This window comes from Lissotriton helveticus, chromosome 11 (genome assembly GCF_964261635.1).
Source record: "Lissotriton helveticus chromosome 11, aLisHel1.1, whole genome shotgun sequence".
Classification (NCBI taxonomy): Eukaryota; Metazoa; Chordata; class Amphibia; order Caudata; family Salamandridae; genus Lissotriton; species Lissotriton helveticus.
Window position 1 is genome coordinate 8,562,730 of NC_136072.1, and position 17,506 is coordinate 8,580,235.

A 17,506-nucleotide genomic window follows, 5' to 3' on the forward strand; every position below is an offset into this window, starting at 1 on the left:
GTCTGAAACGCCCTTGTAGGAAACCATGGCGTTTAAACATATCCCGATACAAACTACCGACAGAAAAATCACAAATGCAATCACATTTACCAAACAAAGCAACCCTTATTGAGGACGCCCTCACAGATCACCTAAATCTCTGCTGGTGAGGACAGCAGCAATCTCAGCAAACAGTTAGCATCCAAATATCCTGACTTGACGCGTTTCAAGTTCAATACTCTTGTTCACAAGCCCCATCAGGTGAAAACACAGCAGCACTCATAATGGAAACATCTGCTTTTATTTCAAAGTCCAGCCTTTGTGGGCGTGTATTCCCGCCCGTGTGGGCGTCGGTAGCTTTGCCTTCTGGTATTAGCAGTTATACCCCAGTGGATTGCGCTCCGTTTCAAAGTAAAATGTTGATAAATAAAACCACAGTGGGTCGGCATGGGCGTCCGCAGAAATGTTTCCAGGGGGGGGGGGCAACATTTCACTCGCCTTCCGGGGGGGGGGGGGGGGGGGAATGTTAACTTCATCAGTCGCCTTCAAGGCACGTTTAATGCAGACGGCCCATTGTCATTCTTTATGTGATGATTAGCAGCAGACAGAATGACAATAGGCCTGTCCACAGTCTGCTCGAGGTCGGGGAGGGGCTGCTGCAGCCTCTAGAGTTCAAAGACAAGTGCGAGAGGCCCCAAGTGAGAGATCATTTAAACTCCTGGGGCTTCTCGCAGGGGAACAGCCTGCTGTAATCTTGAACATTACGGACCAAAAGGAATGGGACCGGCGATCCAGGGTGGGGCAAGCGCACCCCCTTGCCCTCCCCTGCGGACGCCCATGTGGGTCGGTGCCAATAGCGTGCTGAGGCATGCTGACTATAACAGTCTCTCACTCGTGAGTGTGGTCCGTCCTGACTTCAGCGCCTCGTTACCACCTGACGTTGCAGGTCTGCGTTTCAGAGGCAGTTCGGCCTCGTGACTGGGTTTAGCCGCTACTATCCAACAAACAAAGCAACCCTCATTGAGGACACCCTCACGGGCCTCCTAAATCTCTTCTGGTGAGGACAGCAGCAATCTCAGCAAACAGTTAGCATCCAAACATCCTGGCTTGACGCGTTTCAAGTTCAATACCCTTGTTCACAAGCCCCATCAAGTGAAAACACAGCAGCACTCGTAATGGAAACACCTGCTTTTATTTCAAAGTCCAGCCCTTGTGGGCGTGTACTCCAGCGTGTATGGCCTATTTATATGAAAGACAAGAAGAAGAAGAAGTTCATTTAGCATAGTTAATTAAAACCATTGCACTGTTAACCATAACATGTTTTTTTTGGTTTTTTAAACAGCCTTTTGGTTGCTAGCCATTAAAAGCCCTTATGCAAAAGATTCTGTACAGTAAAACTCAAGATTATATATGTACTTAAAGGTAGCCCTCAGTGGCTTAGTGCTATAGCAGTTCGGTCACAGCCCAGTTCTTTGCCGGGGTGTAGTTCAAAGTGTATCTGCATGTTGCAAGCATTGGTCCAGTGCGGTTAGGGGATCAGTCCGTGGAGTGGTCATTAGTCTTGACTGTTTTCCAGAAGCGACTGCTGTTATTGCTTTTTATATCGCTTAGCAATTTTGCCCAGTGATCATTCGCCGATTCTCTGGTAATGTGCCATTTCAATTTTTTTAGTTTTGCCCTTTGCTCTTTCAAGGTTGCTCGCATGGTGACATTCCCAGGGGATCTTCTTAGGTTGCGGAGAGCTGAGTTTATTATTTGGCTGTTATGTGGAATTCTTGGGGCCGGTGATCGCTGTCTCCTTTGTACCCCATTCCATATCCGCCAATATGTTGAAATAGGCCGAGACTTGCAAACGTATAGTCCAAAATTGAACTAGTTGTTGCAGAATAGTGTGAGTCAACTGGTGGAATATCGTCTGGGAATCTTCCGTTTAGTGCTCGGAGATTTAAGTGTTCCAGATCTTCTAATAGTTGGTTGTGGCAACATTTCTTTTTCCGTTGCTGTGGGGCATGCTGTGTAGGAATATTGCAGATTCCTGTTTGTGCCGCTGCCTCTTCTCCTTGGGCCGAGCCTATGAGGTATTGGTTTAAGACCCCTGTCAGAATTAGCAGCGGGTTTTCCAATTCCTTAACAGTATTTGACACTTGATTGACCAATTCTGTTGCGTCTGTTATTTTTCGTTTGGGATGGATGTACGAGTTAAATAGGGACACCTCTGTTTCTTCGTCCTCAATAAGAATAGAAATTTTAACTGCTATTGTTACGTTTGATTTTGGGCCCATCAAAGTTGCAGCTGGTATGCTTGTAGTTGAAACATAGGTAGCCAACCCCCCAGAACTATGGCCAAATCTGCCGATCCTTGTTGCATCGCTGATTTGTTGTGGCAGATGGCCATGCTGTTGGTTCTTCTTGTTCCCAGTAGTTGTCAAGACTCCGCGGGCTCCTGTAAGGACACAATTTGAAGGTATTTGGCGCACTTGTTGTCCGATGTTTTCATTAATTAATAGTGGAGCTGGGTAAGTTGGATTTTGAAATGGGGATATTTCAATACCCCATTTTTTAAAAGTGCTCAGTTCTGCCAGAATTGTTTTTGCGATTTTGCTGGAGCTCCGCGTTGTTTTTGTGGCCTCTGGGCTTTGGGGATTGTTGGTACATTTGAACTCTATAGATAAGAGTTCCACTGGTCTTATGTCGGCAAGGTTTGGAATGGCAATCATCAATTTTAGAATGTTGCCATGATTTAGTATATCATGGGGGCCCCTGGAGATATATGTTGGATGAAATACCAGGACCGATGTCTCTTTCTGTGTTTTTTGTGTTTAACAACAACAATACAATCTGGTGGTCTAAAATACAAAGAAATTACAGATAAAGAAAGAGAATATAGCTGTGGTATCTTCCTGACAAGTTATATCCAAATTTGAACAACCTGAGAGATTAGGCTAACCCTATAGAGGGAAGATAAGAAAAGGATTTCCATCAACTGCCCTTCGTGGCCATTGTCATCATTTGGAATTCCAGCTTCCCTGTCACAGCACCCCATTCACTCAGGAGGTGACAGTGTGATCTAGGAGCGTGAACCAGATAGCCAGAACACAATAAAGACCAATGTTTGGTGACTAACAGCCTATCATCCAAAAAACACAGGCCAAATCAAATGCAGTGCAAAACTAGTGAGGGATTAAAAAGGACATGGCGGCAAACCAAACAATTTTATTAATGTTCGCTTCCACGCCTATTAAAAAGAATGCAGGTACGGCTCCCAACAAATGTGACACAGGTCTTAGGTCGACTAGTTTCAGCCAATGTGGGCAACTTGCCCTGGCTTTCTTCAGGACCTTCTTAGATTATAGCTACTGCAATAAGTGAAATTAAAAAACAAAATATGAATAAAAACACAATCACAGTGTGCCCACTTGCGAAAATACAAAGTACCTCTATACAGGAGGGGTGACTTCCACATCTAGAGAGGAAAGAAAAGCAGAGTTATGCCTATGAACCTATCAATAACTCAGTACCACGCAACACTCTTTCTTGTTCTGTAAAAACACAAAAATGGGTGCACTCACCTATCCTGTATAAGGTATTAGCCTCACCTCACCTAGTACAGACTCAGGTTTGTAGGAGGCCCCGCCCTGTGAGAAAGGTAATTCGAGACTCTTACTCACATGAAATGACATGAAAACTATGTAAAATTTGCAGAGACAGCCTAACTGATAACATCTGTTGCTCCATGACCTCAATCCTGCCTAAAAACTCCATCCAGACTAAATTGTTTTTTGTGTTGCCAAGTGCTGATGATTCATTATGTCTGTTGGTTCTGTTTGAAACAGACCACTAGTTATTTCTTTTTGCTGTATATCCCCTTTGTAGCTTAATGCCACTGGCTGGTGGTTTCTTAAAGTGAACTTAGGAGTTCTTTGCATGAGGGTAGTCCGTGTTGATACTTGCCCCCGTGCTGTGCCTTGTTGTCCAAAGGCCTAAGACTAGTGCTGCCTTTTATTGGTGAGTCAGGGCAATTGGATTCTCTGGGTTGTAATTCCTGGGTTGGCCTGTCAAGCATATCTGCGTTTTCCCTTGCTACCTTTCTTTGCCCGTGATTTGGTGTTGTGTTAGGGGTTTTTTGTTTTGTGTTATTCTGCTTTTGTGCCCCAGAAATGCATGCGTGTCCTTTCTTTTCATTTGCATGTACAGATTTATTTGGTTGAACCTGCGTCTTTTCCCTTTGTTCATGACACTGTATTTGCTGTTGATTTTGGGTGATCACGAAATTTGTTGTTGTTAATGAATCAATTGATTGTCTTTGTCTTTTCCCTTCTTTCTGTTATGGTTTTGGCACGATTGTTAGGTTGTTCTTTTCTTCTTTCTCCTCATATGCCCTATTTAGTGATGTCTGATTTTGGGCTCGTTCTAGGTCCGAACTTTATTTAAGAGTTATTGTTAGAGAATGTTCTTGAGTTAATGGAGTACTTGCGTCATCTGGGTTGATTTCGCAATTATTGTGAAGATCTGAGAAAATGGGAAAGTAGGACGTTGTATTAGTGTAAGACTTTTGATTGAGATCTTTCCTTTTTAGTTGACAACGTTGCTTTGCGTTGAGTTTTAGTGCTTCTCCATCGTATTCCCTGTGTCCTTATTAGGACGGCCCATCTGAGGAATGGATACAGGGTGATTGTTTGCTGTTCCCTCTGCAGTATTTGGGACGTACTGCCTTTTTGTTGTCGTTGTTGTTTTTGTCGTTACGTTTTTATTCTCCTTTAGCATGCTGCTAAGCATTAGGGGCAAGGTAGATAGTTTATCAACGACCTGATCACAGTTGCATTTAAGGTTTGAGCTTGGTTGGGCTCTTGTAATCAGGCCGTTCAGATTTCCCAATTTTTCATCTATACCGGTGGTGAAAACTGCCAGAGTGTTCAGTAGTGTTAACTGAATCTCCATCTTTTCAGATTGAAATTGCAGTGCGTTGACGGCCAGTTGGATTGTGTTTAAGAGGGAGGGCCAAACGCCAGTGTTTTGTTTCTTTGTTGGCCCACTATTATTGAAACTGTTATTTGTCTGATCTATAAGGATCAGTTCATTGAGGGGTGCTTGGGGACTGGGCACCCAGTGTTCTTGCGCCTCTTTATGTTCTTGGTCTTGATCTTGTAAGTAGACTTCGAGCATGTCCTGTTACGTAGTCACCCTCCTTTCTCCTTTATGATCTGCAACTGTTGACCCTGGATCCTCTATTTCATCTCTTAGGTGAGAGGGAAGTCTCCCTTGAGTATTTAAAGGGAGGTTTTCTATTGAATTTTTGCTTCTTGAATCATTTCCCTTGTTATTGTAGTTATTGTGATTACTACTGTACGTACTGTTATTTGTGCTAATGGTGCTATCGGCACTGATTTGTTCATCGGCCTGACACCTAGCATGTTCTTTGATGCTCTCTCTGCCATGCTGTTATTATTGGGGTGACCTCCATCACTAGCATCATATTGTAATAATGGTTCTGAAGTTTCTGAGATTTCTGAAATTTCTTGTGACAAGTGAACGGCGGGCGGGCGGGCTTTCTTGAAACCTGCCTTGTTGACTAGTTTTCGTCGGAGAGGATCCTAAGCTCCCAGGTGTTGCTGGAATTGTTGTTTCAGTTGTTTCTGTCGTGAGCCCACCTCGTGAATGAGGCTTAGGTTCAGTTTCTCCTCCACAAATTTTATGGGCAGCTGCAAAAGCCACCATTAGGGGGCAAGTTATGAGAGATTCTATGATAGCCATGAAACGTAAAACAGAACAACAGACTATTTTAGAAAATGTTATCAAAACCCTGATACACGCTCATTTTACCAATCCAACCTGAAGCTTCCAAATGTAGATTGGAAAAGGCTAAAATGGAGCTTGATACACTATATACTTTGAAAGCAGAATATATGTTATTGCTTGACATTATGAACAAGGAGAAAAAAAGCTAGTAGTTTACTAGCGACAGGATTAAAACAGAGAGAAGCTATGACGGCTATTCCAGCTATTTATAATTCTGAAGATAAGCTAATAATTGAGACTCTGGAAATAGCTAATACATTTGTAGATTATTATGAAAAGTTATATAGCTCAGAGGTTGATGATGATCACCATAAAGATCAGGATTTATTTTGATAAAATAACAGTCTCCCGCCTCAACGAACCAGATCGGCTCATACTGGCAGGCGAAATAACAAATAATGAAATTCCCCTAGCAATCTCTAATCTTCCATACAATAAAGTACCGGGAGAAGATGGTTTTCCTGGATAATTTTACCATTGGGTAAAGCCAGAAGCAATAGACGCCCTTTATGAAGCCTATAAAGAAGCAGAGGAAACTGGTAGCCTCTCCTCTCTCACAAATAAAGCTATCATAACGGTCCTTCCCAAACCTGAGAAAGATCCATTATACTGCAGTAACTATCGTCCAATTTCACTTCTAAATACAGATTCAAAGATATTAGCCACCATTCTTGCCAAAAGACTCAAACAAGTTAGCGCTAAATTCATACATAATTCTCAAGTGGGATTCATGCAAGGCTGAAACTACCGTAACTATCTATCTACTTTGGCTCACATACTCTGCTTTCCAAGGATGCTGGAGAAGACAGAGTAGCCTTATCCTTAGATGCCGAGAAGGGCTTTGACCTTATTGAATGGGGCGATATGTTCCTTACACTACATAGGTTAGGATTAGGCAATGAATATATCTCCATGGTCAAATGGTTATGAGAAACCATCCACACAAGTGAATTGTGAGGGTTTCCTTTCAAAATCTTTTTTAGTTCAAAGAGGAACCCGCCAGGGTTATCCTTTATCGCCTCTTTTGTTCCTTCTTGCACTTAAACTGCTGGCTGAGGCAGTAAGACAGTGTTCACAAATAGCTGGCATTCCTACACCAGCAGGGATCTCAAAAATACTTATTTTTGTAGATGACATATTGCTCACACTTACTGATCTGCCTACTTCACTCCGAAGACTCATGTCTACCAATTGTCGCTTCTCCATCATTTCTGACTACAGTCAATTCGAATAAGAGTGCAGCTCTCCCATTGTCCAGGGGTACAACGAAAGCAGCCATTTTGGGCTATAATTTTCAATGGAAAGTGGACCGCCTGAAATATTTAAGTATTTATATCAACACAGGTTTAGAACGTATGAGTCAAGATCACTTAGAGCCACTTATTGCCAAAACAAAGTCAGAGTATTATAAATGGTCCCATCTTAACTTGTCGTTTTTGGGGTAGATTACTGGCAGTGAAAATGATTATAGAGCCCCGTTTCACTTCTGCTTTAGGTATGTTATCTTTGACAGTTAAAATATCAATATTGCGAGATACTGACAAATGTATTAAAACCTTTATTTGGGGATCCCTGAGACCTAGATTTAAAATCTCAGTCTTAGTTTACCGTGTATTGTGCATTACTATACAGACCTCCATTTATCTCAATTGGTTTATCTTTGACACAGACCGGATGATGCCCCACTATGGGTCCTCATTGAAAGACAAACTGTACTTGCAACTTCAGGTTTGCACATGTTTTATACTCATAAATCTCCCGCTTTACAAACTTTAAACCCTAATATTCAATCTATGCTTAAGATTTGGATACATGCCCACAAACTCCTTAAGAGTAACCCAAGACTGCATGGAAGGGCCCCCGTATGGCATAACACAGATATTAGAATAGGTAAACAGACTATATCCTGGGATATATGGGAGTGAGCAGGTATTCTAATGTTGGATCACTTACTCACTATAGAAGGTGAGTTAAAAACCTTTGAAATGCTTCAGATAGAATTTCAACTCCCTACCTCCCAAGAGGGGAAATACTTACAACTAAAACAAGCCCTATTACGTAGACTAGGACCATTTACTTGGATAGTTTAGGATTCTCCAGTGTTACAATACTTTAAAATGTGTGGTAAATTCAAATGTGCAGTCTCTGTATTTTAAAATCTCATAGTGTGTAAATTACACTCCTACCCATTACTGGCACAACATCATGTCAAATCGCAAAGGTAATTACTGTAGTTTATTCAGTTGAGGAATGGGAGGATAGGGAATCAGAGAGGCCAGAAGGAAATTTACTCTTCAAAATTCTTCATAACTGGTACTGGTCACCACAAAAACTCAAGCCAGCAGGTTTACTACACCAATCTACCTGTTGGAGGTGCCCACAGGAAGACTGCGATATGCTACACAATTTATTCCGATGTCCAATTTTGAAGGAATATAGGTCTTTCATAGCTGCCTCTCTACACAGAGCCTTACAAGTGTCCATTCCTTTAAGGGAAAAATTAGTTCTATTAAATGATGTTACTGATCTCCCAAATCTCACAAACCATACAAGACGATGGATAGCTATTGCACTCACTGTAGGAAAAATGTGTATATTAACACATTGGAGAACACCACAATGTCCTATACATGATGAATGGCTTATTTAAATGTATAAAAAACTCATTTATAGATTGCAGGACAATGTTGGAAGTTTCATCCAAATTTAGAACCCCTTTCTAGCTAATAAATATTCTATTTCTGGTAATATTTCGGCTTCGTCTAGTTAGGAACTACAATAAGGAAATCACTTCCTTTTTCCTTTCCTTATTAATTTATTACCATCATTACTTATATTTATGCTGTTGATGTTACCATTATGACTATTGATGATTTAGCCAGTAACTCTGTTATTTGAATTAGGGCTTACTGTTCACCTATTGGAAATTGTTGATTTAGTGGGAATATCTCCTCTTGAAATATTATATTTTTATGATATTATCGCTGCTATCTTCCAACTATCTATAATATATGGTTTTCTATAGTATACTATCTATATCATCTCCTCCCTAGTCCACCTTCCTATTTCTTCCTTTCCAGGTTTTATGAGTATCTCAGATATTGTATCTTTTGATATCTGTATTATCCTTTTTTTATTTAAAAATCTGAGAAGTTAACATTTCATAGTAATTTATTGTGTGGTCATAATTTGATTTTTTTATACTCCTTTTTTGTATTTTTTTATGTATTGTTTTTATAAGCTTACATGCACTTCCCAATACAAATATTCAACAAACAATAGGTATATGTCTTATATTCAATTCCATGAGTGGGAATCCCTATGATCAGTAGAATCCTGTTAACACTTCATTGCTTGGATCCAAAACATTTTACTGTTTGTCAGGCAAGCTGTGTCCTTAGTAAACTCACTAAGCACAACCAGGTAATGTAACCTGTGAGAGTAATCTGGGAGTGATCTCTGTTCCTTCACCTTCATGTAGGGACTCCTTTAAAATAAAATGTGCAAATTGGCACCATGGTGTCTCAAATCCAGTAATCTGTACTGAAATTCAGTTTAAAATAAGAAGTTATATGTTGTGTAGCGTTTTTATGCTGCCGTATTTTTTGTTTCAATTGTTGGCATCATAGCCAACGAAACAGTAATCTGTTAACATCAATTAACATAACTAGGAAATGCAAGGAAAATGAAAAATGATATCTTCTTCGAATTTCAGCCCTGCCCAAAAAGAGATTCAAACCTCAACTTTAAATTTCTCACCCATGCTCACCTTGCTGCGGGTGGTTATCTGCCTCCATTTACTCCATTAGTTTTTCTGCAACTGTTCATTGAATACATCTCTGCATTTACCACTGAGAAGAAAATTCCAATACTATTAGGTGAAATTTTTCACCTGCGTACTGAACGATAAGTCCCATTCTCTTTGGTCGCCACTCAGAGGGTTGGAACCTCTTCCAGTTGGCTGATTCTCCCGCATCAAGTAGACATTCTCTACTGGCACAGTCATGCAAAGTGAAGAAAAGCAGTGCAAAGATTATGTAAAGTATGTACATTCTAGCACAAAACTTTATTTGCACTGGAAAGAAGCCTTAAAAAAACAAATTCGTCCTTGCACTACTTTGCATCAAGAGGACATCCCATGGGCGGTACATGGACTTTCACACACTATCTTCCATGTTTTTTTATTCAAAGCCACTGCTTCTAAAATTGGTAGACAGGGCTTTGCACCAAAAATAACTCCTTAAAGTGGGCGCTAACAAGGAGGTGTTTTTTATTCTTCTATTTAAACATCGCCTGTATGCTGCACTGTATTGCACACATCCAATGTATGAAAAGTTTAAAGGTATCTCTAGGGGGAGCACTTTTTACTCAGAGGGTACCCTTCCAACACAAACCTATACTATCCATCACGGCTAAACCTTTGTATATTGGTGCAAAAGTATATGCACACCACTATGCAGCCTATCTGTGCATTAGGAACATAGTAGCATCACTGTATCATAGTAAATATGGATGTGCCCTGCTCTCTCCCCCTTGGCTAAACCGGTCAATCAATCAATAGTCATTTATAAAGTGTGCAGCTACCTCCAAAGTAGTGTCCCGGCACTAAGAGCAGACCAAAGAAAAAGACCAGCCAGTGAAAATACCCCTGACTAAAGAGCCAAGTTTTTAAGACCTTCCTACCTAAACTCCTGCTACGTCCCTACTCGGCTCAGATAGACTGGCAGTGCGTTCTACAACTTGGCAGTCCTTACAGACCTTGTCGAGTCTTAACATATCATGGGACTCAAAGGAGTCGCAGATGATTGGACCTCAGGGTCCACTCCTGCCAATATGGGCTAAGGTCAGAGCCTAGAACTGTATCCTCCTAGCCACCAGAAGCCAGTGTAGTTGTCTCAGGAGCGGGGAGATCTGATGATAGAAAAGGTACCCGATTAATTAGCTTCGCCATTGCATTCTGTACCATCTTCTGTCTGTGAATCAGGTAAACTGGTGACCCCAGGTGTAGGCCTGATTGTTCTCAAAACAGGATGAGGAAATCTGCCGGACTTGTGTCATAAAAGAGAAGTCCATATCCCACCTGATTCTGAGATTTCTTTCTGATTCCGTTGGGATAGGTGGTGGACATAGCTCTAAGGGCCACCATAGATATGAAGGTGGTGTAGGTTATCTGCATTCAATTTCTGACTACAGCCATTCATCCAGCTTGAGATATCTTTCAGGCACTCTTTGAACTTACAGAAAGTTGCAACAGATTGCTCTTTGAAAGAGAACACCGGGTGTCATCCGCATAGGAAACCACCTTCACCCCCACGATGCAATAAGAGAATCCAATGGGGCAATGTAGAGATTAAAAAGCAGCTGCCATGGGACCGATCCCTGAGGCACTCTACACAATAGTGGCTTTAGTGATGATGAGAGGGGACGAAGAAAAACCTGTTGAGAACGGTCTTCAAGTGGGACTGGATTCCTTGAATACCAAGTAGACTTAATCTTTCCAGCAGGCTCAGGTGTGAAACCATATCGAATGCTGCTGACAGATCTAAATGAACTATCATGGCAGAAGCACAGTCCTCCACAGCAGCTCTAAATGCAGTGTAGCTTCTTTCATTACCTCGCTGCATTGCGCTACCTTCTAGTTAAAGTGTACCCTGATAGACTAGGGGCCCCTTTTCGTCTTCTCAGAAAATAAACACTATCGATAAGATTCTAATAACTTCCAAACACTGGGATAGGCTTATCTTCCATGCTCTTGGTGAAGCTTTGTCTATCCTACCCTGAATGCCCACTTCAGTTACACAGACCATGTCAACAGGCTGCCACCACTAATACCATTGCTTTAGAACCAAGGTGCCCAACAAAAGGAAGTACAAAGAATGCCCCCTGGTTCACCTCTCCCTTGATACTCTCAAACCTGAAACCAAACCAGCAGAACTTTAATGGCTTTCTTCATATTCTGCAGAGGTCAAACTAAGCTACTCTCATACAAGCACACAATTTCCAAATTCTTAGGGAATATTCTTCCAATAATATTAGCTCACCTGGGTACAAATAGAAAATATTCCTTGTGGTGGGAAAAGGGCGTTTAGACTCCCCTATACCTTCTGTCCAAATCGCTCAATTTAAAAAACGAATCAATGATTCGGTCAATTATTTCACCAACGAATGCCCTGGTTTGAAACCATAAAGTCCAAAGTCTCTCTCCCGGCCCTAGCTTACTGTGACTCAGCATAGTCCAGCCTGGTCCCTTGTACCAATCTCTTGCATTATTCTACCATGGAAGGCATTCTATGGGTGGAGTGTGGCTGTTCCCACGCATCCACCCATGGGTGTTAGCACATTCTCATATTTACTAGGACTAGTAAACTTGGGACGCTGCGCCTTCTCAGGTGAGGTGTAACCAGGATAAATATGTTTATTTGACTGCATTGTTCCCTCCATCTATGTGCGCTGTGTTCTGCAGCACACATTGAAAAGAGAAAATGCCTCTGAAACAATGCTGAAGAGATGCTGGCTGGAGAGGTGCTGCCCACTGCGAGCATGTAGATGAATAACAATGGGTATAGTCCTTCACAGATGTGCAGGAATTTAGGTCTGTGCCAAGGTACAGACTAAAATTCTAAGAACATACAATTATTGTGCCTTTTAGAGAGTAACATTTCTTTGGAGCCAGGCTGATGAATCCCTCAAGTGAATGAAAGAAAGACAATGACACAGCTTAGGCTATGGGAGAAGTGCTGAAGAGGATCCTGATAAAGGGGAATGTTTCAACCAGAGGTCAGGGAAGACATCCATATGCAACTAGCTGTCAGAGAGAACACCAAGGCACTTCCTTTCATCAGTCATGTCCTTCCATCAGTCATTCATGACCACGTTCATCCCACCTAAAGCATAAGTTTCAAGGAAGGTGCAAAGTTATAGATCAGGCCTCTAGGGACACAACAAAAGCTACAAATCAATGGTGTTTCTGTTCTGCCACCACAACATTGAACATCAGTGAGGGCTAGAATACAATTTTATCCTCAAAAACTCCAATCCCATCTGGACAGAGCCAAGACAAGTATGTGACCTCAAGATATACACACCTTCTACAATTGGATCTCCACTGCATTGACAAACAGATACCAGTAAAGATCACATCCAGGGTTCACCACACAAAAACGCATGTGCATGGCATCAAAAGAATGAAAGCATAAATCAACATATTACAATGCAAGTGGAGAAAATAAAGAGATGAAAAATATATATACTATACCGGTATTACAGAGCCTACAGAAAAGCGATCAGAAATAAGCCTGGGAGGAAGTGCAAAAAAACTCCACTGCGCTACGTGGAGCTCTGCAAGCAGCAGAGTTTCTGTAGATAAATTCCGTTCATGGTGATTTTCAGTGCCAAGTGCTTGTTCGCACTATGCAATCATCTTGAACGGCACCCTGCACAGCACAAGCGGGCGCTGCTTCCTTTCTGCCACTCAAGTAGATTTTTACTCTAACTCCAGCTTTCTCAAAGCGAACGGATGGTTTCTCAACGCGAGCAGTTGTGACCATCCGCGATCACTCGCAGTGAGAAATCTGACAGTTCTCATTGAGAATTTGCCTGGAGATGGATTTTCCTTGCTCACTCTCGCCAGCTTGAAGTTGATGAACGCAAGCGAGAGGACAAAAATAAGTTTTTCGGAACTCCGCTTAAGACTAGGTCCAGAAAACTCTGCAAACTCCGCAAGCAGAGTTCGCCGCCCAGACTTGATCAGAACCACAGAAAGAAAACACTACTTTACAAACATAATTGAACCTCGGCTGCTCATCTAAAGAACTCCGCAAGATCCAAGCAGATAGTCTTCAATCCAGAGTGCCAAAACACAAAAGCCACAAGTGCAAGTCTTTTGTGACAAAATCTCCATGGAATTTATCTCAAAAAGTAAAACGCTTCAAAAGAACCTCAAGGAAAACACCTCCAAAACGTTGGCCAGCCACCACAGGAAGAGAAAAAACACCACTATATAATTTCAGTACCCTCTCAGAAAAATATTGCCTCAACATCACGATCACCATGCAATCAGACCATCAGATCTGACCCCTCCAAAAAGCTATTATTTGTTATCACATGCTGATGCAGTGATCTGATGTACAAAAGTAAAACACAATGGTTCAAGGAATCACCTAACTCTGAAAGATTCTTTATCCCTTTTTATACAGGACCTTTACTGTGTCACTTACAAGATGACTCTTTTGATGGCTCGGCTCATGATGTGGCTCGGCTCTCCCTTGAATTTATTGACTAGATCTCCGTTAGTTGTAGAACATTAAAACTGTGACAAAGGCTTGAAGCTTTGTTGTTCATAAAGGGCTCATGGAGGATGAAGAAACTTTGGGCCATTTGTACTATCGCCACAGGAACGTCACTTTTAAAGATGTTCCTGTGCCGATACAGGGTTTGCCTTCTTTACAAGGCAGCGTTAAGCCGCTGCCTTGTGTTTAAACTGGTAATAATAATGGACAACCCAATCTACCGAACAGGTGAGTGTGCCTTCAAGGGATTTATTAAGGTACTCGGTTGTAATATTCTAATTCACAGTTGGATGCAAGGTTTAATATTTGCTCGCTAGTTAATTTCTTTTGACAACCTAATTTCTAACAGCACGATATTTTTGTACTTCTGAACAAATCACACAAATATGTATCAAAGGAATATATAGCAAAAACACGGGTGTATATAAAAAATTGATTTTATCTTAAGAATTCATAAAGGGTACTTATACATAACACATACAATGGAACAAGAAGGAACTAATCTATTACTTCAGCCTTCACTTTTTCAAAATCACAAGCAAAAAAGGTTAAGAAAGAAGTGTAAAAGTCGATGTTTCGCTCTCTAGGCTTTTGTCGATGAGACCATCTTCAGGACTATAATGTTTTAAGTGGTTGACCCCTAGTGGAATATGGAATAAGCAATAATTACCACATATTCTCTTTATATTTATAACATTTTTAAAAAAACAATAATAAATCACCTGTGTAAATATAACAACATTCTATACTTAATCATTTCATTTAAAGCTGAAGTCATACTAAATATTTGGAAACTCTTTGTATCATCATATTCTATTCTGAGAAACTCTTTATATCATAACCAGATGTCCCGCTTGTGTGTCTACTAAAGTTCATTCAACATATTCATGTATTGCACAATCAATAAATATAAATTATTGAACCATATTGTATTTAGTTGGTTAAACCACTTACATCTATTTAACAAACCTTGATTTTAAACAAACCCTGATTTTAAACAGATCCATAGTTTCATCTGTGGCGGACTCCATCGTTGTCCTTTTCTTCTGGTCTTACTAATCTAGGCTATGAACACGAGATTTATATGGGTTTATAGACCTCTATCTCCATATCTCTTGAAGTACAGTATTTTCTTTACTAACGATAAGGATATAGTTATGATGTAGCTATATCCTTCATATAAACATTGTATCTTGATATGGTAAGATTGGGTTAACTCTACTGATCTCACATTGTGACCATATATTATTTTCTGCTGTAATCGTCTGTATTATATAAGTCAACGTGACTCTTTCATATGCGGTCAAGTGCATTTCTTTAAATAGAAAAGAAAGTCCCTTATCAAATCTTCCATTATAGTGGTCATGATGCCACAATCTTTATTATCATTGGGATTTAATCCTCTAGAAATAAACTAGCATGATTGAAAACAGGGCTAATTGTATTAACAATTGGAATACATTTTAATGAGAGTACCTGAGTTCTGTTGTAAAAAAACTCAACAGGAGAGATTGTCGGCCGTATCAGCTCAGACGATAGTGTTAAACAGTGAATGGGTAGATCTATGTAAAACAAGTAGAAGAGTTGTTGTTCATGTAATTGCTACTGCTCAATTCATTAAGAGACATTAATCTTTTAAACATGATTCAATATTTATTACCTCCCGAGCGAAATCATCCAGAGCAGCGTGTTCGCTATAGCTATTTCGAAATTTCGTCTAGTTAAGCATCTTTAATCGCTTCCAGAAGAGTCTTCAAAGTTCGCAGTATTGCAAATGAGACCTTACACCCTTCTACTTAAAACCCCATCTAATTGTTGGGATTTAAAGTTGAAATTTGGAAACTTTTCGAGAGTGCTTTAAAGTGTACCTTAAAAAAATCCACGTATTCCTTCACACAGAATCACATGGTGTGCACCAGGACAGCAAACCCAGATAATCAATGACACAGAATATTGAGGACAGACTATTGTATCCAAATTATCAACAGGTGAACAAGTTTAGATGTTCTGTACCTTACTCCACAAATATGTACCTACATGCTGTATATATCTTCAAGGTTTCTAGATGTGGGAATAGTAGATTTATACTTCCTATATAAGCATGTACCTTTCAATATTTTGCCCTCTATTCTTGTCCAGTAATATTCTGGGGATCAATATTTAGTAGGACAACCAGCATTGGGGAAAGAAGGCCCCTATAGAGCACAGCTGAGGGCCATGCCCCCCTAAAAGTACACTTCTGTCTTTGGGCCTGATTCTGCATCGAGTTTTGTATTTTGTCCTTGACCGATGTAGCGGTCCTTATTCCATTGAACAGACTTTCTGGAAAGACATTCTAACTAGAGATGAGAACAGTCTACTATGACACTCCACACCTTAATTAAGATTTCAGGGATCTGAAATGTTTTTTCATGGTAAGGTTATCTTCCATCTTGTTTTTTTGAAGACCGAAACAGAGCATTCCTTGAACATGTATGAGTTTACTGTTACACTCCAGAACTAATCAAGATCTCGGATCTTAAATCTGTTTCTACGATTAGTGTACCTTCCATCTTGTGGGATGGAGAAAGAAACAGTAGAGCATTCCTCAACAGGTATGAGTTTACTATTACACTCCACAACTAGTCAAGTTCTCAGGGATCTGAAATGTGTTTCTGTGAGAAGGTTATTTTCTATCTTGTGGGTTGGAGAGTGACACAGTAGAGCATTCCTCAGTGTTTAAGTTAACTTCTACCTCTGCTGTCCATTGACCGTGGACTGACTCTACTGTGAAATCTCTCTTTAGGATGACTTCAAAACCTACTCCAGGAAGAAGGTGAGATGGATCCACCTGCCTGCACTCCTGAACTCATCGAGGGGGAAGAGAGACTATCTCATTGCGGCTGACGAGAACGCCCTCATCAACCGAGCCATCATGAAGCCAGGGCACAAGGTAGAACCATCATATACTCACCATCCGCAAAATCACGCCAGCTGCATTTTGAGAGGGAGGGTGGGGTACTAGATTACAGTCATCCATACTAAAGGACTCATTACGAGTGGTCCAATAATCCCAGATTGGGCATATATTGGTTCTTGCACCTAATACTGGATTACAATGTATATGCAAATTCCACACGTTCTACCTCCACAAGTAACTCCAGGTAATTCCTGTGGACATTTGTACAGGGAAAATACTGTGAATAAGTCTTGCATATCATGACGGTTGAACCAGGAGGCTTTACATCATTATCTAACTGGTTGAACGTGTCATGTTGCGGTACTACACACCTGGGGGAAAACTATTGCTGCATGACTGGTAATTCCAATTTTTAATTACTGCATTATATTATCAGGGTAATCAGAATTGGATAAAAATACAAATATATAGGTTCATGTAAGAATCATTTAAGAATGTAAGATGTACCATGATCGGGATACAAACACAACTATTGATAAAGCAT

General features: G+C 40.6%; 1 protein-coding gene across 1 annotated transcript in view; it reads left to right on the top strand.

The window, feature by feature from the left end:
* Window positions 1–17,506, top strand: part of LOC144792080 (putative cation-transporting ATPase 13A4) — a 315,751-nt gene that overhangs the window by 70,481 nt on the left and 227,764 nt on the right. The window contains exon 3 of the mRNA XM_078666931.1: window positions 16,849–16,995. Coding sequence (XP_078523057.1) covers window positions 16,849–16,995 — 147 coding nt within the window. The remainder of the gene's footprint in view (window positions 1–16,848; window positions 16,996–17,506) is intronic.